Source organism: Fusarium oxysporum, chromosome 2, assembly GCF_000149955.1.
Source record: "Fusarium oxysporum f. sp. lycopersici 4287 chromosome 2, whole genome shotgun sequence".
Classification (NCBI taxonomy): domain Eukaryota; kingdom Fungi; phylum Ascomycota; class Sordariomycetes; order Hypocreales; family Nectriaceae; genus Fusarium; species Fusarium oxysporum.
This window is the reverse complement of record NC_030987.1, coordinates 2,315,365-2,339,926: the sequence shown is the minus strand read 5'-3', so window position 1 is coordinate 2,339,926 and position 24,562 is coordinate 2,315,365. Positions and strand designations below refer to the sequence as shown.

The following is a 24,562-nucleotide window of genomic DNA, read 5'->3' as shown; positions in this document are numbered from 1 at the left end:
CAACAAAACAAGGCACAGTGGCCGAGTGGTTAAGGCGATAGACTTGAACGGGCCTCCAAGAGGTTCTAGACATCTATTACGTTCGCGTTCGTAGGTTCAAATCCTGCCTGTGTCGTTACAGTTTCATTTTTGCGTTCCAAACGTATTCTATTACATGAAACTTCAACGATGAATCACGTATTCAATTTTGCACTTACGGAGACGTTTTTGGCATGACAAAATAGACACGAGTTAGTAGTTGGGTTCTGTCTTTTGCAAATTCCAGTTGCGCTGCAGAAGTGTTGAGATATCACGTCTTGAACTTTCATGGTGAACTGGTTACACAATGAACAGCATTGCTGGCTGCCCCGTGCCTGTGAGAAGGGGGCAGTGCTTCTTATCTTACCGTCTTCCCTTTCTCTCGCTCTTTCTCACGCCATTTTTGACTCAATCTCACTATTGTTTGTTTTCTGTTGTGCTCATTCCGTTCCTTCTAATATTCTGTGTCACGGTTCATTTACCGGTAGCAAACAGCAAATATCGCGCTCGTATCTCGGCTAAGCTCGCTAACATCTGGTCCAAATTTTAAGCGAGCTTGCTTGAAATGGCACAACGACTCTGAAGAAGCTCCATTCATCATCGGAATTGTATCCTTTTGCTCATGTTCTCATGTCACCAACTTGAGGTTGGTTTTGGCGATTTCCTCTTTCGGCCACGTGTCGGTTAATTTAAGCTCAGCGGCCCGGACCTTGCGTTGAGATTTGTTGGCAAAGAGGGAAGCTGTGATATTCCTTCCTTCCACTTCTCGGTGCAGACTACAACTAAACCAGCCATTCTCTCAGCCCTGCGAGATTTGGCTGTTTATTGTATAGCGATCTGTCATTCACGAGCAACTGGATGCTCCAGAAATCCATAAGTATGAACACAATTGTATAACTCCGTCGAAATATTCAGATGCGTTTTTTTTGATGCTGTTATTTTGTGTTTACTATTAATTTTCAACACATGCATTTCTTGATGCTTACGCGGCACTGGGAATGGAGGCGAAGAACGGGAAATGGCGGAGAGAAGGGATAAGATGTTTAAGAGACATGGCGACCAGCCGTGTCTTGAATCGTAAAGGCCGACGCGCTGTAGTATCTCGTGTTTATACGTGGCCGCAAGAGTATGCCTTACTCATTAATGTTTTCAGCCAACAATGGTATCATCTGAAGGAGAGAGCGAGCTTGTGGACGCCCAAAACTATGCCTCTCGGGCTCAATAAATTTAGAATAACTTGATCTGAGTTAGGAGCGGCCGGTCCCTGGTTCTGAGACCTGATCCAGAACTACACCGGAGGTGGTCTCACTAAGATAAGACTGTGGCACAGCGAGACAGCTAATTAATACTGCTGACGGGCTTGCAAGGAGGCTCAAAAGGAAGACAACATCCGGCCACGCTCCGGTAGCTTCATAACCATACGAAGACTGCATTTTAGCAATTTCAAGGTGCCGAGACATGGGAAACAGTGCTCTCGTCCAACAAAACCTACAAAAGAGTGCCCTTGGGTTGTCAGAAGACTTGAGATGCTAAACCAGGGGACAGAAATAAATATGTACAAGAGCCCGCCAGGTTTATGCTGAATTTTCTTGAGATCTTTTAAATCTACCTAGATATTTTTATCACTTAGGAATGAAGTCCTGAGTTTTCTGCGGCCACCAAGAGTGTAAAGATCTTAAATTCCGCCTGCATCTCCACATGTAAGACAAGAAGCTTGGCCTCAAGCTTCTTCCAACGTCGGAACCGACCCGAATCTCGTAAACAATGCACAGACCTAGGCTGACTTTACAGTTGCTTTTCCTTCGAGTCCTCTAAGAATGCGACTTTCAAGAATTTCCACGTGTCTGAGTTGAAAAAAGTGCCGCATGATAACACGGCAAAGTCGGAAACGCTGCAATCAAGATCAGACGAGAGAACCGTCCAGCGTTGTTTCGTGTTTCAAAGATCTCCTTTTTTGAGCATCGCATTTCGTCAGTGAGTCAGGCTTTGAGACGATCATTTTTGCAAAAGCCCATGCAAGGGCTGGGAAAAGAAAGGTTGCTGGGGGTGGGGGAGTGGAGATGAGGACCGTAACGTTAATGCACAGTTGATGGGCAAGGATATTGAGTTTGTGTTGCTCGAGTTTGGATGATGCGTGGTTACGCAGCAGAGAACATCACTTTCTAGAAGAACCGGTCCTATTTCGCCTGGTCTCCCAGAAGAGCATCAACCTTCAATGCCTTTCGATAATCCCCGAAGTCCTCTAGTCAGGGCATGAACATAGTGGCGCCAAGCCTCTTCCTCCAACTTTTGACGCCCACCAATCTCCTCCGCAGAGGTATCTGTCAGCTAAGGTTTAGTGGCCTTTACCCCTGGATCCTACAGTACCTTGCACTAGATTCATATTCCTGGGAAACAAAAACTCTGGTTTGGTGACTGGCAATCTTCTACCCGCGCGGCCAGTCGAAACAGCCGGTTCTTTGTATCTGTAACACCAAGATGATAGCATGTTCTACTGGCCACAATCAACGGCTGATCGCCGAGAGCAGGGCCTTCAGGGGTTGTGTTCCTTGTCATGTCCGTCTGCGGGGAGAGCTCGGTAACCCATTCTCCATAGAATGTAGAGGTCATCATTCAACGGTTGACTTTGTCTGAGGCTCATCAGCTAAAGTCTTAGTCTACGCATGAACCCAGCACGATTCGTCATTCGTTCCTCAGGATATCCTCCCTGTGTGTCTAACTCTGAAAACAGTCCGCCAAGCAAGGGTATCATGTATTAATACCTAGACTACTCCGTAGCCCCCGTCGTCTATCAACGTTTTGGACTAGCCCGGTCCAGCCTGAAAAGAACGAACGTCTTTGGAGCTTCAGCTTTAGCTCATTGCGTTCTCGTATTCCCGTTCCTTCTCAGCTGTGATTGTATTTTTATCTTTCGGTGGCCCCTCCTTCGTTTGTTATTTCTTCTTATCTTACTTTTCATGCCCCCGAAGGCGTGCTCAACTTTTACGCCTGATTTTCTCTCGTACCTTGTGGTAGCTTGATTTGTTTGACTTGAACGCCTCGCTCTTTCTCGAATAATAAGACGCTCATTCCATATCGCTTGCCATTAACTGCCTTGAACTTACACTCATTATCGGACCTATGAAAACTATCAACTTACTGCCAGCACCAAAAAAGACTTGAATCAATCTTCCAGGAGAAGACTATCGCTGAGCGATCAAGAATCTTAAGCATACTCACATAGACACCATACACCATACCCATCATCGACAATAGACACATTATGAAGTTCTTCGCCTTGGCCAGTTTGGCTTCTGTAGCCATTGCTACCAAAACGCCTCCCAGTTCACTTGACACTGCAAATCCAGGTATGTCCTACAGTCAAGTGGTGTTCCGGTTCACTAACCATTTCAGATTCGATCCGAGATGTGGCAGGCACCCTCGCCTTCGATGCCATGAAGTACTACAGCGGCAACACATCATCAGTACCCAAAGATCTTGGCGACCTTCAAGATCCATACTACTGGTGGGTAGCTGGTGCCCTATGGGGTGTGATGCTCGACTACTACCACCTTACCGGAGATTACAGTTACAACGATGTGGTCATCCAGGCTCTTCTGGGGCCTACAAATCTCGGCACTGGTAAGGACTACATGCCTGCAGAGCATGCCGACGAGGAGGGTAACGATGATCTCTTCTTCTGGGGCTCAGCCGTCCTCTCCGCTGCTGAGCGAAACTTCCCTCAGCCCAACAAGGACCTCCCATCGTGGCTCGATATCAGCATCAACGTATTCAACGAGCTTGTGGGTCGATGGAATACAACAGCTTGTGGTGGCGGCCTCTTGTGGCAGATCTACCCAAGTAACCCGAATGGCATGACATACAAAAACTCGGTCAGCAATGGCGGTTTCTTCCAACTCGCTGCACGTTTAGCTCGTATCACTGGCGATAACAAATATCTCGACTGGGCTCTTAAAATCTGGGACTGGTCCTGGGAAGTGGGCTTCATCGATCACCGCAATTATCACGTTTATGACGGCGCCAGTGTAGAAGACAACTGCCAGAAGACAACATACCATTCTTTTACTTACACCAGCGGTATATATCTTTATGGCGCGGCGGTTCTCGCCAACTACACTGAGAAGCCAGAATGGGTCGACCGCTCAAAGCGTCTCCTAGAGGGCACCGATTGGTTCTTTTCGCCGTTTCCCAACGCGACCAACGTCATGTACGAAGCTGCCTGCGAGACTGTCAACACATGTAACGACGACATGTCCACCTTTAAGGGTTATCTATCACGCTTCATGTACCTGTCTATTCAGATGCAGCCCGCTTTGAAGGAGCATGTCCATGCTCATCTCCTCCCATCGGCCAAGGCTGCTGTCCAAACATGCACAGGAGGGAAGTCTGGCCGTGAGTGTGGTATGCGATGGTATAACTCGGGTTTTGATGGAAATCCCGGTCTTGGGCAGCAAATGTGTGCTCTTGAAGCTGTCCAGGGCCTGCTGCTAAGTGATGCTCCTGCGCCGCTCAAGGGCGATGATGTCAAGGTTGTCCGCAGCACAGACTGGGCTGCCATGAAAAAGAATGAGTCCAAAATTCAGAGTACACCAACATCCTCATCAGAGACATCATCAGCAACTGCAGCTCAGCCTACCAAGAGTGAGGATGCTGCTAGTCTCCCCCGAGTGGATCTCGTCCTGGCTTCTGTCAGTATTGGAAGTGTCCTGATGTTCTTGGGATGGGCCTAAAAATGGTGTTGGATTTTTATTAGATCTTATAGATATAGAATGGAACTGGCGTCGGGTATTTGGATAACTGGTCTGAGAGACTACTTCGGTATAAAACGCTCGTACTCTGAGCGTTGCTTTTATTAATTCCACGAGATTACGTCTAGAAGGTCTGGATTTAACGTAGAACGCCATCGTTTTATCGTCCTTTTCCTATTTGGTGCTCCAGTTTATGAGCCTCTCACCTCAGCCAACGTCGTCTTTAGTGACTCCAGAAATCTTGTCACCTCGGCGTCCGTGCCGACTGTAATTCGTAGGCATCCTTGGCATCCGTGCTCTTTGCCTCTGAATCGCACAACAACACCCTTGCCCTCAGCAAGCTTCTCATATACGGCCAAGGCGACAGTGTTATCCGGCTCGCCTGCAGTGTTAAGCATTTCGTAAAGCAAAAAGTTGCTTTCAGTGCCACCTCGTAGACGGCCGACACCGGGAATGTTGGGAAGTTCCTTGATAAGACGATCACGCTGCTCTAGGAGGCGTGCACGATGGTCTCGCATAATAGCGAGTCCCTTTTCGGAGACAGCGTAGGACGCAAGGGCACTTGTAGGGCTGGAGATGTTGTAAGGGGCCTTGAGACTGTTGAGAAGTCGTGCAATTGGGGGCGATGTGAATGCAGCACCGAGTCGGATGCCAGCCATACCAAAGGCTTTGGAGAGGGTTTGCATAACGACCAGGTTAGGAAACTCGGTCACCCATTCAGCCAGAGAAGCATCTTCGGGGGCAAAGTCGATATATGCTTCGTCGAGAACGACAACGCCGTTCCATGTCGGGTGATCTAGAATCTGCTGAACGTCGGACTTTGCAAGGACTGAACCAGTGGGGTTTCCAGGCGAGCAAAGGTAGACAAGTTTGATGTTAGACTCTTTTGTCAGGGCTTCCATGACAGCTGGAACGTCTATGCTGAAGGTGGGGGCTTCTAAAAGGGGAACTTTGACGAGAGCTACATCGTTGACCTGTGCAGACACGGAATACATGCCATACGTAGGCGGGCATGTAAGGATGCGGTCCTTTCCAGGAACGCAGAAGCATCGCAGCAGAGCATCGATAGCCTCATCACTACCAACACCCACAAACAAATTCTCAGGCTTGAGCGTCTTATCTGTATGGGCGTGGGTGTTTCGCAGCTCGCAGAGCTGCTGCTTCAATGGCTCCTGGTGAGGATCAGGATAACGGTGCAGGCCCAGCAAGTCGACCTCCACACCATTGGCAGTCTTCCCTGCGACGTCCGCACTCAGAGAAGGGCCGTACGCGTTCTCATTTGCGTCGAGAAGGATATTGGTGCCGTCATCCTTGTAGTCACTGCGGAAAGTTAGTCGTTGCTTTAATGCGGGGGAGGGGCAACATGCTCTCGCGCGCAGCGATATGGCTGGAGGGCCAAGATGTTTGGCCTGGCACAGCTTTCGAGGTTGAAGGGGGCCATTTTGTTGGTGACTTATCTCCTGATGTACTGAGGAGTAATGAGGATGCGTGGCTCTTTAAGATGTGGTGTTTACCACTTTTTGGTTGCTGAGTCCGACGCCGGAGGGGAGTCATTGACTTTTTTGTGGGGCTTTCATCTTGTCATGATAGAGGGGAAGCATTGGATACAGCGCATATGTATCCCGAGGTTTGGTGTTTAGAGCCTTGATAAGCAACTGAAGAAGGTAAAGGCTTGCAGTATGGCGGGACGATTGTTTTCCGATATGCAATTGAGTCATCATGGGTTTAGCTCAGGTATATTCTGATGTTGGCTGGAATCATGCATTGGCCAAAGCGTTACCCTGAAGGACAACGAAAATTCTGAACAGCTGCTTCATGGTTGAGAAACCAAGAGACCAGATGATAGGGAACATGACAACCATATGTTTAATTATTTTAGTCCAGTGTTTATTATACGACAGAATTGGTTCATGTGTCTGTCGATGGTAGACAATAAGACAGACAGAAGAATCCAAATTTCCAAGTAAGATTTAAGCACCTTCACGTCTTTCCTGCTATAATAGTTCATTATAGACATAATTCTGACAGACAAAAGCTAAAGACTTAGCTACAAAGTACTAACCCTAAAGCCAAACACTATTTCAGCATGAAGGCCCGTAGCTACAGTCAAGCTAGTGAAACGAATAGGCGTCGCCCAGCTACAATTCAAAGGAACTCCAGACACATAATACCAAATACCGTCCCAAACTTCAAGAGTAAGGGTCGCGTGGCCCAATGGCAAGGCGTCTGACTACGAATCAGAAGATTCTGGGTTCGATCCCCAGCGTGATCATTCTTTTTGACTCTGGCATCAAGTGGTGTCGATTCTTACTATGAGGATATGCTACCTTTTGCGCTTAGATAGGACATGTTATCACTATATAAAACAATATTTAAATAATTCCTTTTTAATTATATATTTATATTTCACTATAGAAAGATGCCCCTGGTAGTGCTCTGTTAATTGCTGCAGGTGGCCAGGCTTTCAAGTCAAAGCATTATTTCAATATTGGTATGTTCCTTGACACTGAACTCTAAACTTATCGTCAGAAACGTGAGGACAATGAACCCTTGTAATATATATACAAGATCATTACAATTGACATAACTATTACACTTGTAACTTGATGGGTTTATAGTTGTATTGCGGTTAATGATTGGCAGAGTCTTTGTGTAACTCCCTTGAGCCATGATTGGCTAGACAACAAGCCCCGTTTGATGTGCTCTTGAGTACCTCCTGGGTCAGGCACTCTGTCATCTCCATGACGCAAGAGCACTTGCAAATCTCAGACGTTTTACACGAATTCTTATCGCGATAAACGTTGGTTTCCCTTTACCTTCAACCATTCTATATACATATCGTCGCTTCCTGTCCCTTGGACAACTTCAGCCAGTTTACAACTCTATCCAGAAGAGAACCTGTTGTTAACAGACTGGAATCTGGCGGGATCAATGATCTATGTCTATCTGCACTTCATCGCTACACGAAACGCGTGTCTTACAAGGTCCATAGTCATGGATTGGGTAGATGTTTCTAACCCGACCTCTTGTGCTTATGAAACGCCAGCGTAGAGTGGTGTGTCTGGTTTAGCACTTTCAATATGCCTTCATCATTGAAATACCGGAAAGCTTGACTTAGATTGGGTTAGATTTTATTGGACTGCTTATGAACTTGACAGAAACCCTTGTAACTGACAATCCTACCAACAATGGGGTAACTCGAGGACGGTGGACTCCGAATAGGTTGACTACAACGGCATACTACGGTAATTTCACCGTACAAAGAGAGCAGATGTACAACGAACAATGTACTATCCCAGAAGTTTAGAATTGCGCTTGAGGCGGACAAGCAAGCTCTCCGTCTGTGTCGTCCACAATCTTGGACGGGAATTTGGGCTCCAGGAATCATTCAAGAGCAAGGTCGCGTGGCCCAATGGCAAGGCGTCTGACTACGAATCAGAAGATTCTGGGTTCGATCCCCAGCGTGATCATTTATTTTTGCCGTTTTGGAGTCTGCTTGGGGCTGTGAGAGTATCTGGCCATGTGCGCCTGTCGTGAAGCAAATCCTCGAATATGGTACTGCCTCTGGGAAGTGTGAACAGTTCAAGAGTGATACTCCGCTTCTTGGATGGCGTGCGGCTGAAAATAAGAGTAAACAAGCCTGAGACCGAATTAGTGATACGGGGACGCTGCCGTTGGATGATAGTTTTATAAACTCAGCCAGCCCTCGTCAGCATATGTCTCACATGGACTGCAGGTCCTTTGTCTACCCTTGTCAATGGATGTTCATTGGATACGTCTGCTACCTGAACAGTTGGAGCTTAGAGGTATGCAGAACGAAGAATAGACTGAGGTGGTATGAACGATATATGTGAATCGAGTTTGGTGGAAAACTAGGTATACATATATGGGCGAAAGCTAAATCATAAACGCGGTATGTACAAAGGGAGGCAGGGAGGATATACACATCGATAGCTGACGTTGAACACGTAGTGCTGACGGTACGGTAGCTGAAGTGTAACCGTGACAAAAACGGCCTTGCTACCCACCCGGACTGTCGTAACATTTGGACCCACACAACCACGTCTCAACTGTCCACCGTTGAGTTAACTCTAGGTTTCATTTCCAATCCTGGAACCTGAATCAACTGAACCGCGTCCATACATGTCCATATCCGTACACAAGCGACAAGCCCAGCCTCCCGATCCCACGCCATACGACCTCCTGTCACTCCTCACTTGTCACTCACCGAATTGATGGACTGACCGACTGATTGGACCCCATTCGTGTTCCTTCGCCAGCCAACGACAAGCCTGTTCTCGCTCACACACGCGCAATCCCAACACATCCCTCCCACTATTATACGCTGCTGTCTGCCGCTGCTACAGCACAGCACAGCCAGTACAGCACGCGCTGCCGCTTGAAGCGCTGCACTGACGCCTTGACGCCTTGACGCCCTGAAAGCGACAGCCCAGCCCAGCCCAGGTCACAGTCACAGTCACAGTCACATTCACAAACAGCCATGTACTCCGCCGGCTACGGCTTTAGCAACAATGCTGCTCCCTCTTTCAACAACCCTGCCCCACAGCAGCAGTCCGGAGCCCAGCCAGCCGCTCAGCAGATGATGTATAACCAGCAGCAGCAGTTCGCCGGCATGACGCCTCAAGGAGGCTTTAACCCTGGCGCGAATCCTCAAATGATGGGTGCTGGTCCAGGAGGCATGATGCCAAACGCAGGAATGCAGCATATGGCTGCCAATGGTCAGAGTAGGTACCATTTCTTCATTTGCGCGCAATCTTCGATCGAATCTTTCACGACGCGCCTGCTTCCAATGCTCCTGTAAACAGCACCAGCCTCTTTAACGATGTGTGGACAGCCTGTGGTTAGGCATGATTAAGAAGAAGCGCGGCGCAAAACGATATGCGACACGACAAAACACTCCTCCTTCACACCCGACAGCTAACATATTGCGCACAGTGGCAGGTTTCCAACAGCAGTTCGCTGGTAACCCTTACGGTCAAGTCGTTCCCTCGTCGGTCGCTCCTCAGAATTTTGCACCAAATTATATGATGGGCGGAGGCATGCAGGGCTTCCCGATGAACCAACCCGGGATGCCCCAGAATCCTCAGATGATGCAGCGATTGCAACAGCAACAGCAACAGCAAGCGCAGGCTCAAGCGCAGCAGCAGCAACAACAACAACAGCAGCAGCAGCAGCAGCAGCAGCAGCAACAACAGCAACAACAGCAACAACAACAACAACAACAACAACAACAAGCTGCTAACCCCGCTGGTATGGGCCAGGTATCGACCCCTCAAAGACCCCCGAGCGCCGCACAAGGGACGCCGAACAACGCTCTGCCTTCGCAACAGGGTCAATTTCCGACTCCTCAGCCTCCCCCTCAAAGCCAGACCCCTACGAACCAGCAGTCCCAACAACCACAGTCGCAACAGCAGCAGCAGACTCAACAAGCTCCGACACAGGCGCAAGGGCAGCAGCAGTCACAACAACCCGTATCTGCCGGACTATCGACACCCCAGACGCCGACCTTCTCTTCGAATCAAGGACCGGCTGTCAATGGAACTTTAACAGCGGCTCCGCTGAGCCCCGGTACCGAATCTCGAGATAAAGAACGATTCGCATTGTTGCTCGATATCAACCACGAGCTTCTCTATGAATCTATACAAATCCAGTCAACCCAACAAGAACTGAAGAAGGAGAGCGCTGCAGCTGGAAACCCTGCGGATAAAAAACCGACAGACGAGGAGACGCAACTACAGCAAGATTATCTCCAGTGAGTTCTCATTTGGACAAAGAATTACTTTACACAACTAACCGTGCCTCAGATGTATGAGGAGATTGCAAGCAAACTTGTCGTATATGGCCGCACTTGCAGATCGGAAGCCTGAAGTTAAAGTTCCGCCCTGTCCAGCATACCTCACTGCACCTGCTCTGACTCTTTCGCTCAAACTCCGGGTCCCAGCTGTAGGACCTGAAGGCGCGGACAACAACATCGACCCAGTCGCTGACCGTGAAGAGCGAAATAATAGCATAAGGGACTTGTATTCAAGACTGCAGGCTGTCTTCCCCGGCATTGACCCGAAGAGAGAACCAGCTTACCGTATGAATACACAAGGCGGCCAGAAGCCTGGCATGATGGGAAGCCAGGCCAGCCCGACAGCACAGAGGACGCCCAAGATCACGAATATGGGGGCACCTCCTATGCCCTAATGCTGCTGGCTCAGACGACCACTGAGTGAGACAAAGAACGTGAAGGCGTAGATATGGTGCAAAGATTTATAGACACAGATGGGAGTTATTTTGGGTCAAGTTGACCAGTTCATCTAACGAATAGCATAACACTTTCTTCTTCTTTTTATGGTATAAGGGCTGGCTTGGTCTTGAGAGCTCGACAAACTGGCAGATTAGAAGCAATATTGTTATAAGAATAGCGTTACTTTGGGGGTGGTTCAGAAGGAGAAGTGTATATGTAGTTGGTGATTTTGCTCAGGGCGTTGAGGAGCTCGCTTCAGGAATATTAGCAATGAAAAGCCAAGAGAGTCTAGCCCGTATAAATGATTTTACGTTCGTTTTTGGCTGTATCAATTCGCGCACCTGCAATCTCACAAAGTAGTCTTCACCGAATCAATCTCGAGCCAAATTTATCTACATGAAATAATGATATTCTATTCGACACTCAAGTTCGCGACATTTATAACTTATGGGGGATTTGTATGTATCTTCCATTGCAACGGAGCATACGATATCATTTCTCTGCTCCATAATTGTCAAGACCTTCATGCTGAAGCACGAACCTCAGGTCAGGATACTTGCTGGTGAACCTGCATATCGGGTTTTGGCGGCTTGCATGAGGCTAAACGTGACTGAGGGTGGACAATCACCATGAACTAATCCAATCATAGCAAGATCAGATGTAAGAAAAAAAAATCTTTTTCAAGCTGTGGAGGTGGATGCTGAGCGGAAAGTGGGTGTTCTACGTTTTAGCCTGTGATGTAAAGCGCCTTTTTCTCACTACCGCCCTGGGCTCGAGCTTTTTCGATCATGGATCTTGGGGGCGTTGAGTGCCGGCAGAGAAAAGGTTGTCCTGTTGCACGCGTGGCTGACTGCAGCACTTTCTCACAGTAAGCGTTATTATTATGCTTACGGACTGAAAGCTCACAAGCATTCTGCAGCTTCCAGAACGGTTGCCTACTGCGTTATTAGCAATGCATTGTTTTCCACGTTGAAGACTTTGTCATGACAACTCCAAGCCGCATATGTCGTAGATATTTCTTCCGTTACCGGAGTCTTTCACAAGTCTCCCCGCCACCTGCCATGGCACTCGGGCAGGGAATTTTCCAATGCCTTGGCCCGTATCGACAGTGCGGCTAAACCCTGACCGCTGATCCAACAAACCCACTCTCGAGGCTCAAGTCCAACCATTTCTGATGAGCGATCGGTCATGATGAAAGGTTGTTGCGCAGCTTGTGGAGAGGCTTGAGAAGTTTGGCCAAGGCATGGCGGGGCATTTTAGTGTCCCTGCAGATTTTAATGGAATGCTGCGATTGGCCTCATCGAGGGAACCATCTCTCAATTGGCCAATTAGAGCTTATAGCAATACACAGCGGGGAGTACCCTGTACTGCAGCCCCGGCGATAAAAAAAAAAAGTTTCGAGGGCCGCTTTTATCAAAAGCCTTCCTTCTCTTTTTTCTCCTCCTCCCAAACCCTCGCTCTTCTCCAACATCCTCTTCACCTCCAACTACAGTTGAGGCTGATGATTGCGAGGTAGCTTCTGACCTTACCAGGGTAGCTCTGAAAACGAGTTAACTTGCCGGCCCGTCGCTCGCAATCTCCCTGTCCTCCCGCGACGACCCCTCCACGTCGTTGCCCCGCGCTTCTTTGGGTATTTTGTTGATATAGCCCAGCGCCGGAGATTTTTTGTGTTTTTCTTTGCTTCATCCCTAAACCATTACCATAACCACTACAATGGCTTTGGTTTCTCAGCCTCCCGCCTCTGCGCGTCAGATTGGCGCCGAGGATGATGGCCTCGTCTGCCTCGAGCTTGAAGATGGCTCCTCCTTCCAGGGTTACAGCTTTGGTGCTCAGAAGAGCATTGCTGGAGAGCTGGTCTTCCAAACGGGTATGGTTGGCTATCCTGAGTCCGTAACGGATCCTTCGTACCGCGGCCAGATCCTCGTCATCACTTTCCCTCTTGTCGGAAACTATGGTGTTCCCTCGCGCGAGGCCATGGATGAGCTCCTCGGCGATCTGCCAGCTCACTTTGAGTCCAGCGAAATCCATATTGCTGGTCTAGTCACAGCTTCATATGCTGGCGAAGACTTCTCCCATTTCTTGGCCAAATCCTCTCTGGGCACATGGCTCAAGGAGCAGGGCGTTCCCGCTATGTACGGCGTTGACACTCGCTCTTTGACCAAGAGAATCCGTGAGAAGGGTAGCATGTTGGGTAAGATGCGCCTTGAGACCCGTGGCCTGACCAATGGCTCTGTCAACAGTCAGGCTGACGATGCCTTGGCTGCTTTGCCCACCGACCACTTTGAGCAGGTCGAATGGGTTAACCCAAACACCAAGAACTTGGTGGCCGAAGGTGAGTTTCCTAGCGTTTTCAAACTCGAAGACGCATGCTCATTATCTATGTAGTTTCCATTAAGGCTCCTAAGCTCTACAAGCCTCCGACCTCGGTCGCCCGTAAGCACCCATCCGGGCGTACTATCCGTGTTTTGTGCCTCGATGTCGGTATGAAGTTTAACCAGCTGAGGTGCTTCCTCAAGCGTGGTGTCGAGGTCCTTGTCTGTCCTTGGGACTACGATATCGCCAGCGCCATCGACGAGTTCGACGGTCTCTTCCTCTCTAATGGTCCCGGTGACCCCGCTATGCTCGACAACGTCGTTAAGAACATCGCTGCCGTCCTCGAGAAGAATGAAATCCCCGTTTTCGGTATCTGCTTGGGACATCAGCTCCTCGCCCGTGCTGCTGGTGCCACCACCAAGAAGATGAAGTTCGGTAACCGTGGTCACAATATTCCTTGTACCAGCATGGTTACTGGAAAATGCCACATCACTTCTCAGAACCACGGTTTCGCTGTCGACACTGACAGCCTGACCAATGACTGGAAAGAGCTCTTCGTCAACGCCAATGATGGCAGTAACGAGGGTATCTTCAATACAGAGAAGCCCTACTTCAGTGTGCAGTTCCACCCCGAGAGCACCCCTGGTCCTCGCGACACCGAGTTCCTCTTCGATGTCTTCATTAACACCATGGCCAACTGCGCTGAGAAGCCCGAGCTCCTCAAGGCTCCTGTCAGCTTCCCTGGCGGCACCATCGAGGAGAACGAGCGTCTTCACCCCCGCGTCTCCGTTCGCAAGGTCCTCGTTCTTGGCAGTGGTGGTCTCAGCATTGGTCAGGCTGGTGAGTTTGACTACTCTGGTAGCCAAGCTATCAAGGCTTTGAAGGAAGAGGGCATCTACACTGTCCTCATCAACCCCAATATTGCCACTATCCAGACCTCCAAGGGCTTGGCTGACAAGGTTTACTTCCTCCCTGTCAACGCCGACTTCGTTCGAAAGGTCATCCAGTATGAGCGACCTGATGCTATCTATGTGACCTTCGGTGGCCAGACCGCCCTTCAGGTCGGTATCCAGCTCAAGGATGAGTTCGAGTCTCTTGGTGTCAAGGTCCTTGGTACTCCGATCGACACCATCATCACCACCGAGGATCGTGAGCTCTTTGCCCGAAGCATGGACTCTATTGGCGAGAAGTGTGCAAAGTCCGCCTCTGCCAACAACATTGACGAGGCTATGCACGTCGTGAAGGACATTGGCTTCCCCGTCATTGTGCGTGCCGCCTATGCCCTTGGTGGTCTCGGCAGTGGTTTCGCCAACAACGAGGAGGAACTGATGGATCTCTGCAACAAGGCTTTCGCCGCCAGTCCCCAAGTTCTGATCGAACGTAGTATGAAGGGCTGGAAGGAGATCGAGTACGAGGTTGTCCGTGATGCTCAAGACAACTGCATCACAGTGTGTAACATGGAGAACTTCGACCCTCTCGGTATCCACACTGGTGACTCTATTGTTGTCGCTCCCTCGCAGACCTTGTCTGATGAAGACTACAACATGCTGCGAACAACAGCTGTCAATGTCATTCGCCATCTTGGCGTCGTTGGAGAGTGTAACATCCAGTATGCCCTGAACCCCTTTTCCCGCGAGTACTGCATCATCGAGGTCAACGCCCGTCTGTCTCGATCTTCTGCTCTCGCCTCTAAGGCTACAGGTTACCCTCTGGCCTTTATCGCTGCCAAGCTTGGTCTTGGTATTCCTCTCAAGGAGATTAAGAACTCGGTCACCAAGTCCACCTGTGCTTGCTTCGAGCCCTCGCTCGATTACGTCGTGGTCAAGATGCCTCGATGGGATCTCAAGAAGTTCACCCGCGTGTCCACTCAGCTTGGCTCCTCCATGAAGAGTGTGGGTGAAGTCATGAGTATTGGTCGATCTTTCGAGGAGGCCATCCAGAAGGCCATCCGAGCCATTGACTTCCACAACCTCGGCTTCAATGAGACGGAGGCCCTCATGAGTATTGAGGATGAGCTCCAGACCCCCTCTGACCAGCGTCTGTTTGCCATTGCCAACGCCATGCACGAGGGATACACTGTCGACAAGATTTGGGAGTTGACCAAGATCGACAAGTGGTTCCTTCGCAAGCTCAAGGGCTTGAGCGACTTCGCCAAGAGAATGACCAGCTACAGCACAACCGACATCACCACCAGCCCCTCTATCCTTCTCCAGGCCAAGCGACTGGGTTTCAGTGATCGTCAGCTCGCCAAATTCTGGAGCTCCAACGAGATTGCTGTCCGTCGCCTGCGACTTGAGGCTGGTATCCAGCCCTTCGTCAAGCAGATTGATACCGTCGCTGCTGAGTTCCCTGCCTTCACCAACTACCTCTACATGACCTACAATGCATCTGATCACGATGTCAACTTCGACGACCACGGTGTTATGGTCCTCGGCTCTGGTGTCTACCGTATCGGTTCGTCCGTCGAGTTCGATTGGTGCTCAGTCCGAGCTATTCGAACGCTTCGTGCTACCGGTTTCAAGACAATCATGGTCAACTATAACCCGGAGACGGTTAGTACAGACTACGACGAAGCTGATAAGCTTTACTTCGAGAACATCAACCTCGAAACTGTCCTGGACATTTACCAGCTTGAGAACTCAAGCGGTGTTTTGGGTGCTATGGGTGGTCAAACCCCCAACAACATTGCACTCCCCCTACACCGTGCTGGTGTCAAGGTTCTGGGTACTTCTCCCGAGATGATTGACAATGCCGAGAACCGATACAAGTTCTCTCGTATGCTGGACCGCATTGAGGTCGATCAACCTACCTGGAAGGAGCTTACTAGCTTCGCTGAAGCTCAGGAGTTCTGTAACGCTGTTTCTTATCCTGTGCTGGTTCGACCCTCCTACGTCCTCTCGGGTGCTGCTATGAACACAGTTTACTCTGAGAAGGATCTCAAGAATTATTTGGACCAGGCTGCTGAGGTTTCTCGGGAGCACCCTGTCGTTATTACCAAGTACATTGAGAATGCCAAGGAGATTGAGATGGACGCCGTTGCCAAGGACGGTAAGGTTATTGGACACTTTATCTCCGAACACGTCGAGAACGCTGGTGTTCACTCTGGTGATGCTACCCTTATCTTGCCTCCTCAAGATTTGGAAGCCACTACCATCGAGCGTATTGAGGAGGCTACTCGCAAGATTGGTCTGGCCCTCAACGTCACTGGTCCTTTCAACATTCAGTTCATTGCCAAGGACAACGACATCAAGGTCATCGAGTGTAACGTTCGTGCCTCACGTTCGTTCCCCTTCGTGTCCAAGGTCATGGGTGTTGACTTGATCGAGATGGCCACCAAGGCCATCATGGGCCAGCCTTTCCAGGCTTACCCTCCCACCGATCTTGCCCCCAACTGCGTCGGTGTCAAGGTCCCTCAGTTCAGTTTCTCCCGTCTTTCCGGTGCCGATCCCGTACTCGGTGTCGAGATGGCCTCTACAGGTGAGGTTGCTTGCTTCGGTGTTGACAAGAATGAGGCCTATCTGAAGGCTTTGATGTCTACTGGTTTCAAGATCCCCAAGAAGAACATCCTCCTGTCCATTGGATCCTACAAGGACAAGCGTGAGATGCTTCCTTCTGTCCAGAAGCTTGAGAAGCTCGGCTACAAGCTGTTCGCTACTTCCGGTACCGCCGATTTCCTCCAGGAGCACGGCGTTCAGTGCCAGTACCTTGAGGTTCTCGGAAAGGAGGAGGATCGCAGCTCTGAGTTCTCTCTCACCCAGCATCTGGCTAAGAATACCATTGATCTGTACATCAATTTGCCTTCCAACAACAAGTACCGTCGTCCTGCCAACTACATGAGTAAGGGTTACCAGACTCGACGTATGGCCGTTGATTACCAGATCCCTCTCGTCACCAACGTCAAGAACGCCAAGATCCTCGTTGAGGCCATTGCCCGCCACTTCGAGCTTGAGGTCTCTAAGCGCGATTACCAGACCAGCCACCGAACCATCGTGCTGCCTGGTCTAATCAACATCGCTGCCTTTGTTCCAGGCATCGCCACTGCCAGCAATGATGATCTTCAAACAGTGACCAAGTCCTCTATTTCTGCTGGTTTCAGCATGATCCGGGTTATGCCTCTGGGTGTTGATGGCGCCATCACTGATGCCCTCACTTTGAAGACCGCTCAGCAGAACAGCCGACGGGGTGGCTACTGTGACTACAACTTCTCTGTGGCCGCTACCTCGGACAATGCTGACCAGATCAGCCATGTTATTGGCGAGGTTGGCTCTCTCTTCATCCCCTTCAACCACCTCTCTGGCAACATCAGCAAGGTTGCTGCTGTCACTGCTCACTTCGATTCTTGGCCTACACACAAGCCTATTGTCACCGATGCTAAGCTGACTGACTTGGCCTCTATTCTCCTCCTTGCCAGCCTCCACAACCGTCGCATCCACGTTACTTCGGTCACCAACAAGGACGATATCAAGCTTATCGCCCTTAGCAAGGCCAAGGGACTCCAAGTCACCTGCGACGTCTCGATCTACTCTCTATACCTCAGCCGTGACGAGTACCCTGAGTGCGAGCGTCTGCCCACTGCAGCTGATCAGAAGGCACTCTGGCAGCACATGTCGACCATTGATGTGTTCTCCATTGGTAGTCTGCCTTACCGCCTGGCTACTTCGCTCGGCCATAAGGGCGATCCTCATATGGGTATCTCTGATGCTCTCCCTCTGCTGCTCACTTCAGTTGCTGAGGGTCGTTTGACTGTTGACGACATCAAGGACCGCCTTTACACCAACCCTATGGAGATCTTCGAGCTCCACGATCAGTCTGGTACCACCATCGAGGCTGAGATTGACCGTCCCTACACCGTGGCTCCGGGTACCTTTTGGTCTCCTTTTGTGGGCCGCACTATGCGTGGAACTGTTCAACGAGTCACTTTCCAGAACACCACCGTCTGCCTTGATGGTGAAGTCCTGCCTGTCTCGCCTCAGGGTAAGGACATGTCTTCGCATATCGCTCCTCCCATGTCGCCTCCAGTCAAGCCCACCACCTCGATCACTCAAGCCACCGACTCTCCCCAAGCCCGCCGCATGTCCATGCTGGGTGGCTTCCAGCCTCTGAACCGTCTCCGTGGTGTCGATACTGGTGCTGTTGGCGCTACTCTGCCTTCGCCTGCTCGTGGTGCTGCTCCTGTTGAGGAGCTCGCCCCTGGCCTCCAACTCCAACCTCTGGTCAGCTCTTCTCTGCAGCAGCTCCTGGCTCAGCCTTCGTCGTTCAAGAACACACACGTCCTGTCCGTTAAGTCTTACAGCCGAGCTGATCTCCATCTGCTCTTCACCGTTGCTCAGGAGATGCGTCTTGGTGTCCAGCGCGAAGGTGTCTTGAACATCCTTCGAGGCCGCGTCTTGACCACGCTCTTCTACGAGCCCTCTACTCGCACGTCGGCTTCGTTCGATGCTGCTATGCAGCGTCTTGGTGGACGCACCATCGCCATCTCCACCTCTCACTCCTCTGTCCAGAAGGGTGAGACTCTCCAGGATACCCTCCGTACTCTGGCTTGCTATGGTGATGCTGTTGTTCTCCGTCACCCTGAGGAGAGCAGCGTTCATGTTGCTGAGAAATACAGCCCTGTCCCTGTTATCAACGGCGGCAACGGCAGCAAGGAGCACCCCACGCAGGCTTTCCTTGATCTCTTCACCATCCGTGAGGAGTTGGGTACTGTACAGGGCTTGACCATCACCTTCCTGGGTGATCTTCTCTATGGCCGACCTGTGCACTCCCTTGTATACCTACTGCGACACTACCACGTCCAGGTCCAGCTGGTCGCCCCTAAGGCTCTGGCTTTGCCACCTAAGGTCCGAGAGCAGCTCGTTGCTTCTGGCCAACTTCTATGCGAGTCTGAGACTCTTACACCTGAGATCATGGCTCGCAGTGACGTCCTGTACTGCACACGTGTGCAGCGGGAGCGCTTCCCTACTGAGGAGGAGTACCAGCGCGTTAAGAACTCTTACCGAGTGGACAACGCTTCGCTCAAGCATGCTAAGAGCTCTTCAATTGTTATGCACCCTCTCCCTCGCAACGAGGAGGTTGCCGAGGAGGTCGACTTCGACCAGCGGGCTGCATACTTCCGACAGGTAAGCATTGATTCCTACGACATGTTTATCACATTGCTAACATGATGTTTAGATGCGCTATGGCCTCTACTGCCGCATGGCTCTGTTGGCGTTGGTTATGGCTGATTCGTAAACTTGTACATGAGTCGGAAAGGATTTGAAAAGTTTCATGACATGGTTGGATTTTTGTAATTTTTGCTTTTTTCAAAGCCGGATAGAAATTGGCGTGCGTTAGCAAGCATTCCAGGATGATGCCCGTGAACGACATTTGATGTCATAGAATGTGTAAATGAGACGCGACTCACGTCGTCGGCGTACGGTTTTATGTATGTTATGTATCATGTATGTATACGTATCGTCGTATACGTTTATTTAATTTAATACTTATTTATTATTTCACCCGTGCGTTCCGTGTGTTTCGTGTGTGTGTCTGTTTTCTCGTGCGTTTCGTGGCGTGAATATCATGAGACTGGTAGTGTAGGTACTCATAAGTTCCATAGCGAAGTCCTTGACATTATAACTCTTAAATCTTGATACTGGTTTGTTTGTTCATCTACAGTCGTGTTGTGCTATGAATGATGGTACATTTCCTGAAATCTCAATGTTTATCCTTGGAATAAAGTCAGCAAATAGAAACTTCCTTCACTTCGAAGATGTCATGACTCCACCACCCGCCGATAGCGCAGTACGTACCTTCTTTCCTCTTGAACATCCCATTCCATCGTATGCCTCAAAGTCCGTCCAGTGAGTCAAATCGCATGATTTCCTACAGTAGACTCATATATATACATATATTTCAATGCATCTTCTAATACCTAACTTCAGCTCTAGGTTGTTCTCTACTGCAAAAATGGCGCTTCATTCAGCAGATACTTCGAAGCTCATCTGTATGTTCAACCTTACCCCGCCAGTCTTGCCATCATGACTCCTTTTTTCACAACACTATTTGTTCATGGAACAGTTTACTAACAACTCATAGTCGCCCCCGCGGGCCATCAGGCAACGGGTCAAGCCGAGCAGTTTACCAAAGGAACTCTCGTCCGCTCACAGCTCAACCCAACATCACCTATCCCTCAATTCCACGCATGGTTCTCCCGTGCCCAAGAGAATGATTCTGGCGTAGATCATCCTGAATCATGCACTCTCTCAACAGCATCTCTCCCCTCAGGCCGTATCTCCTCTCGTACTGTGTATCTAAAGGAGCTCGACAACCGCGGCTTCGTCATCTACACTAACCTGGGCACGTCTCGCAAGGCAGCTGATATAGCGACCAACCCCCGTGCTGCGATGTTGTTCTTCTGGGAATCCCTACAGCGCCAAGTCCATGTTGAAGGACGGGTGGAGAAGATCTCCCGTGAAGAAAGTCAGACGTACTACGACACACGAGCTCGGGGAAGCAGAATCGGTGCATGGGCTAGTCGACAGGGTCAAGTACTTGAGCCACAAGGTGACGACGACGATGGCCGCAAGCAGCTGGAAGGATGGGTTAAAGAGGTCGAGAAGCGGTTTGAGGGGCAGGAGAAAATCCCTGTTCCTGAGTTCTGGGGTGGGCTGAGGATTATCCCGGATAGGATCGAGTTCTGGCAGGGAAGGGAGAGTAGACTTCACGACAGGTTCGTCTATGAACGGGAGGGCGAGGAAGAGGAGTGGACATTGAAGAGGCTGAGTCCTTGAGGAGATGTATTGGTGTCCTACAGATGCTCAATCATTCTCAACATGTAGCCAGATATAGAAGCGAAATGATGAATGAGCTCCTCGTTAAGATAATAGTCCATAGACAAGGGGTGATTGAGTAGCATACAGCGAATTCTATTATAGCTCTTCATCTGCAACTCTCGTTCGACACAGTAATTAACACCACATATCTTCAACATACAATCAAAACAACAAGCCGGCATCAACTGCCGTATCCAAGCATAGTATACTGACTTACAAAAACTGCATCATGAGTTTTTTCATGCGGTGAACCCTGGATAAGACATCAACGTCAACAGGGTGGATCCCCCCTGAGAAATGCTGGCATGATATCGCCTGATTTGTTTTGCCAAGGGCCGGAGTGATTTGTATGGGACCGGGAGCCATTTATAGAACATTAAAAGTAGTTATTGACTAGAATATACGGAAAGGGGTATGTGTAATCCTAGCTTCAGATCAGATGCCATATCCATGCTTCAACCTATGATGCCATGTAGGCAAACCCAGCTAACCAAAACAAACCAAATCAATCCCAATAAACTTGTTCCTCGATTATAGGAACTCAATGATTCACCCCGAATGCCTCCGTATGAAGAACAATGCTATTTCCCGCCCCGTCGTCCAATCAGGAGCGTTATAAAAGGGGTCTGATTCCCAAAACAACCACATAACAAGATGCCTATCACGCCGGATCGAGTCGAGTCGCTGTCAAAACAATCCATAAAAAGTCGCTAAATGTGTCGGTATCCACGGTAACGCCTCGTAATGCCCAAAGTGAAGAAAGAACGCCGTTTATCCTTTTTAATCCTCTCGTGCCTGGAAATGGTTGAAGTAGTCATTGCAGAGCCTTGACGGTTGCGGGGTAGTCGAGTGGCTGGCCTCGGCAGTCGGGGTATCGACAGGTGTTAGAGAAAGGCCCAACCCCAATACTGCCGATCCTGTGCCGAGTGTCTTTGATCTGGAGTGGCTAGGCACATAGTTATTGTGATTGTTGCTGTCATCGCTCTCGTCGTCACTATCCGCGGGCATATGCTCGTTGATGTCCCATTGGGGCTGCTGAGCGGCATATTGCATATCCACCATAGCATCCGTCAGACAGTCTTCATCGCAAAGGGGCATGATGCGGTAGTTGAGGTTCTCCATGATGCATCGTTCGGTGGTGTTGAGCTGCTCGGGTGACCACATGCCCCGGCCCCAGGCTTTGCAATAGTACTGAGAAGCCTCCTGAGGATCCTCCATGAACTTGACCGCAATGACAAGAGCCGCCAAAATGATGAGCTCGGGGTTGACTGAGTCGATGTGTAACTGCTGTCGTTGAGGCATGATGGGCGTCGGCGGGAGAGTGTGTCGCTTAGACGTGGAGGAGAAGTAGCCGGACAGCAGGGGGCACGAGAGGCGCCATCGTCGGGCGAAGCGGGAGTCGAGGCTATCGAGAATGCATACTGCGAGAGCAACGGTCTCAATCGGGAGATTGGCGCGGCTCAGGATGGCCTGAACAAGAGGGACAGAGGCCGTGGCCAGAGAGGCAGATGACGGGATGAGGTTGACAAGGTGGATGGCAGGGCCTATAGTCTGTTAGTAAAACAAGCTTTGTACGGCTGCGTGGCATGACAGGAGATCAACAACGTGATGTTACACATCAACAGTGCTTAATCCTCTGCCAGCCGTGCTAGTGCTACCACTTACCTCGAAATCGAGGCATCAATGGCTCTCCATCGTCAAGTGTAGTTCGTGGTGATTGAGCCGCGGATGAGTTGCGAGAGCTTGGGGGCGGTGTAGGTAGGTTGGATAGTGGTCGATAGGCGAAGTAGCCCTCATAGCGGCTGTTCTTGTCTTGGTCGGCCATGACGGATTCAACATCCAGCTTCATATCTCGGTTCATCGTTTCGTTTATGGGCAGCAAGATGCAATGTTTGATCGTCCAATCCTCAGTTCTAAGCAGTTCCAAAGGCCTCCTCTCATGATTTGGCGTGTACGTGTATACGTAGGTGTAATGCGAGCGTGGGAAGACGAACCAACAAGTCCGCCCGTCTACGAAATACTCTTAAATATATAAGAGGGTGGTAATCACGCGAGCACGCACACGAACAGCCACGCCTGCAGACAGAGTTCAAGATGCACCAGTAGGTAATGCAGGAAGAGAACAGTCGATGGGAGGGGGGGAGGACCAAAGTTATATATCCCAAGCTGAGCCAAATACATACAGCATGGAGTACCTCCAGTAAATATTAACCAAGGCCCAAGACAAGGGAAAGGGGACCCGTTCACCGCGACTAAGTAAGGCTGAGCAGTCTGCTAAACCAGGATCCCGCCCAAAGCCAGTACATTCACTCTCCAGTTGTAGCGGTGGAGGAGGCGGCTGGTTAGGTGTGGTGGATGTCCAGCGCCAGGACAGGGGGTGGCCCAGGGGGAACCTAGGCACCTGAGCTAAGCTTGGCTAAGTTACTGTACGGCTTTATTCTTGCAGACAAGCACCGGACCCTGTCCTGGTGCTGCTTTGTCCCTGGCAGTGACTGAGACCAGAGACCCAAGGCCTTAAGAGAGTTGGCCTTGCTTTGCTCCCATTGCTCTGAGCTTGAGCTTGAGCTTCATCGTGAAGCGGCTGACAAGATACGGGCTGTGGCGTTTTTCTAGGTAACTCCAAAATCAGGCACCGTGTGATAGACGTGTTACACAACTGATGTCCGTAGATCCCTCGTTTTCTGTGATTTGATGTCCAGTGTTTTTTCTTGGCTTGGTTCATCTTTTTCGGGGCCGGCCGTATCTGTTGTACATCGTATTGACGTATATTTTTGGGACATAAAAGTTTCTTCGACAGAGGGCGCCAAAATAAACCCACCTAAGAGCCCCCCTAACTTTACGATAATTTACCCAAGCCTTTTCATCACTTGGGATCGAAGTCCTACGAATTGTTGCAGGGCCAGGGTGAAGGAAAGTGGAGCATGGAAATAGTGGCGGCGACGTGAACGATGCAACAGCAGCAGTGGACATGGATGCGGCTGCAACACTGAGCTATCCTCCTGCAATAGATAAACAACATTTGCCCAAGTTGAATAATAATACTCAAATAGCGGATCTAGACTTCGAACTGATCAATGTCCCAAAGCTTACGGTGAGAAATTATACTCAGCCAAGGCGTTTCCGTCCTCACAGCCCCCCCTGAATAGAACTTTGGCTGCTTATGAAATGCAAGGTAATCCACCTCAGCTGAAAGCCACAGCAAGCTGTCACAGATGACGGATCGTTGGTTCAGCCTGACTGCCGTGGATGCTGTGCTCTGTCCAAGATGAGGTGGCTGACCGCGCTGACTTGGGCAACCTCTGATGACGCCCAGCGGCACTTGATACTCCACAAGAATACTGTAATGCTCAGCAAGCAGACAGAGTCCTTGTCGCGTGGCCGACAACCAAATCAGGGAAATGGTGCAATGCGGGATCTAC

The 24,562-nt window shown here is 50.0% G+C and overlaps 6 protein-coding genes and 3 non-coding genes across 13 annotated transcripts; 7 read left to right on the top strand and 2 right to left on the bottom strand.

Moving 5' to 3' along the window:
- The first annotated feature begins 11 nt into the window (after window positions 1-11).
- FOXG_19227 lies at window positions 12-115 on the top strand. The gene has a single exon. It is a non-coding gene; the product is annotated as a tRNA-Ser (tRNA).
- A 2,706-nt stretch (window positions 116-2,821) lies between these two features.
- FOXG_06354 (uncharacterized protein) lies at window positions 2,822-6,273 on the top strand. Its single transcript, XM_018384986.1, has 2 exons — window positions 2,822-3,365; window positions 3,412-6,273. The coding sequence occupies exons 1-2, from the start codon at window positions 3,281-3,283 to the stop codon at window positions 4,746-4,748; spliced, it is 1,422 nt and encodes a 473-aa protein (XP_018242163.1). The 5' UTR covers window positions 2,822-3,280; the 3' UTR covers window positions 4,749-6,273.
- Window positions 4,477-6,443, bottom strand: FOXG_06353 (histidinol-phosphate aminotransferase). The gene is made up of 2 exons (XM_018384985.1): window positions 6,134-6,443; window positions 4,477-6,086 (listed from the first exon to the last, which is right to left on the bottom strand). The coding sequence occupies exons 1-2, from the start codon at window positions 6,205-6,207 to the stop codon at window positions 4,958-4,960; spliced, it is 1,203 nt and encodes a 400-aa protein (XP_018242162.1). The 5' UTR covers window positions 6,208-6,443; the 3' UTR covers window positions 4,477-4,957.
- A 523-nt stretch (window positions 6,444-6,966) lies between these two features.
- FOXG_19226 lies at window positions 6,967-7,038 on the top strand. The gene has a single exon. It is a non-coding gene; the product is annotated as a tRNA-Arg (tRNA).
- A 1,126-nt stretch (window positions 7,039-8,164) lies between these two features.
- Window positions 8,165-8,236, top strand: FOXG_19225. Its single transcript has one exon. It is a non-coding gene; the product is annotated as a tRNA-Arg (tRNA).
- Window positions 8,237-8,833: 597 nt separating this feature from the next.
- FOXG_06352 (uncharacterized protein) lies at window positions 8,834-11,440 on the top strand. 2 transcript variants are annotated; one of them, XM_018384983.1, is made up of 3 exons: window positions 8,834-9,511; window positions 9,723-10,539; window positions 10,592-11,440. In XM_018384983.1, exons 1-3 carry the CDS (start codon window positions 9,268-9,270, stop codon window positions 10,974-10,976), a joined length of 1,446 nt encoding a protein of 481 aa, XP_018242160.1. In that variant the 5' UTR covers window positions 8,834-9,267; the 3' UTR covers window positions 10,977-11,440. The 2 variants fall into 2 exon arrangements, with proteins under 2 accessions (XP_018242160.1, XP_018242161.1); XM_018384984.1 differs by having other exon boundaries at window positions 8,879-10,539; window positions 10,592-11,400.
- Window positions 11,441-12,449: 1,009 nt separating this feature from the next.
- FOXG_06351 (protein pyrABCN) lies at window positions 12,450-19,867 on the top strand. The gene is made up of 3 exons (XM_018384982.1): window positions 12,450-13,351; window positions 13,405-19,448; window positions 19,501-19,867. The coding sequence occupies exons 1-3, from the start codon at window positions 12,733-12,735 to the stop codon at window positions 19,558-19,560; spliced, it is 6,723 nt and encodes a 2,240-aa protein (XP_018242159.1). The 5' UTR covers window positions 12,450-12,732; the 3' UTR covers window positions 19,561-19,867.
- Window positions 19,868-19,949: 82 nt separating this feature from the next.
- Window positions 19,950-21,406, top strand: FOXG_06350 (pyridoxamine 5'-phosphate oxidase). Of its 4 annotated transcripts, none has more exons than XM_018384981.1 (3): window positions 19,950-20,112; window positions 20,259-20,314; window positions 20,407-21,406. In XM_018384981.1, exons 2-3 carry the CDS (start codon window positions 20,278-20,280, stop codon window positions 21,099-21,101), a joined length of 732 nt encoding a protein of 243 aa, XP_018242158.1. In that variant the 5' UTR covers window positions 19,950-20,112; window positions 20,259-20,277; the 3' UTR covers window positions 21,102-21,406. The 4 variants fall into 4 exon arrangements, with proteins under 4 accessions (XP_018242158.1, XP_018242155.1, XP_018242157.1 ...); XM_018384978.1 differs by having other exon boundaries at window positions 19,950-20,171; window positions 20,253-20,314; XM_018384979.1 differs by having other exon boundaries at window positions 19,966-20,171; window positions 20,407-21,283.
- On the bottom strand, window positions 20,049-23,349 carry FOXG_06349 (uncharacterized protein). Its single transcript, XM_018384977.1, has 2 exons — window positions 22,809-23,349; window positions 20,049-22,687 (listed from the first exon to the last, which is right to left on the bottom strand). The coding sequence occupies exons 1-2, from the start codon at window positions 23,002-23,004 to the stop codon at window positions 21,924-21,926; spliced, it is 960 nt and encodes a 319-aa protein (XP_018242154.1). The 5' UTR covers window positions 23,005-23,349; the 3' UTR covers window positions 20,049-21,923.
- Between the last annotated feature and the right edge of the window lie 1,213 nt (window positions 23,350-24,562).

What these genes read in the sequence shown, in the direction of transcription:
- FOXG_06349 (XM_018384977.1), bottom strand. Translation starts at nt 23,004, where the DNA reads ATGAACCGAGATATGAAGCTGGATGTTGAATCCGTCATGGCCGACCAA. An exon ending in ATTGATGCCTCGATTTCGAG is followed by an intron (nt 22,688 to 22,808) that starts GTAAGTGGTAGC and finishes AACAGACTATAG; the next exon opens with GCCCTGCCATCCACCTTGTC.
- FOXG_06350 (XM_018384978.1), top strand. Translation starts at nt 19,999, where the DNA reads ATGAATGATGGTACATTTCCTGAAATCTCAATGTTTATCCTTGGAATA. An exon ending in TATGCCTCAAAGTCCGTCCA is followed by an intron (nt 20,172 to 20,252) that starts GTGAGTCAAATC and finishes ACCTAACTTCAG; the next exon opens with CTCTAGGTTGTTCTCTACTG. An exon ending in AGATACTTCGAAGCTCATCT is followed by an intron (nt 20,315 to 20,406) that starts GTATGTTCAACC and finishes AACAACTCATAG; the next exon opens with TCGCCCCCGCGGGCCATCAG.
- FOXG_06354 (XM_018384986.1), top strand. Translation starts at nt 3,281, where the DNA reads ATGAAGTTCTTCGCCTTGGCCAGTTTGGCTTCTGTAGCCATTGCTACC. An exon ending in ACTTGACACTGCAAATCCAG is followed by an intron (nt 3,366 to 3,411) that starts GTATGTCCTACA and finishes TAACCATTTCAG; the next exon opens with ATTCGATCCGAGATGTGGCA.
- FOXG_06353 (XM_018384985.1), bottom strand. Translation starts at nt 6,207, where the DNA reads ATGGCCCCCTTCAACCTCGAAAGCTGTGCCAGGCCAAACATCTTGGCC. An exon ending in CCATATCGCTGCGCGCGAGA is followed by an intron (nt 6,087 to 6,133) that starts GCATGTTGCCCC and finishes AACTTTCCGCAG; the next exon opens with TGACTACAAGGATGACGGCA.
- FOXG_06352 (XM_018384983.1), top strand. Translation starts at nt 9,268, where the DNA reads ATGTACTCCGCCGGCTACGGCTTTAGCAACAATGCTGCTCCCTCTTTC. An exon ending in TATGGCTGCCAATGGTCAGA is followed by an intron (nt 9,512 to 9,722) that starts GTAGGTACCATT and finishes TATTGCGCACAG; the next exon opens with TGGCAGGTTTCCAACAGCAG. An exon ending in CTACAGCAAGATTATCTCCA is followed by an intron (nt 10,540 to 10,591) that starts GTGAGTTCTCAT and finishes ACCGTGCCTCAG; the next exon opens with ATGTATGAGGAGATTGCAAG.
- FOXG_06351 (XM_018384982.1), top strand. Translation starts at nt 12,733, where the DNA reads ATGGCTTTGGTTTCTCAGCCTCCCGCCTCTGCGCGTCAGATTGGCGCC. An exon ending in CAAGAACTTGGTGGCCGAAG is followed by an intron (nt 13,352 to 13,404) that starts GTGAGTTTCCTA and finishes TTATCTATGTAG; the next exon opens with TTTCCATTAAGGCTCCTAAG. An exon ending in GGGCTGCATACTTCCGACAG is followed by an intron (nt 19,449 to 19,500) that starts GTAAGCATTGAT and finishes CATGATGTTTAG; the next exon opens with ATGCGCTATGGCCTCTACTG.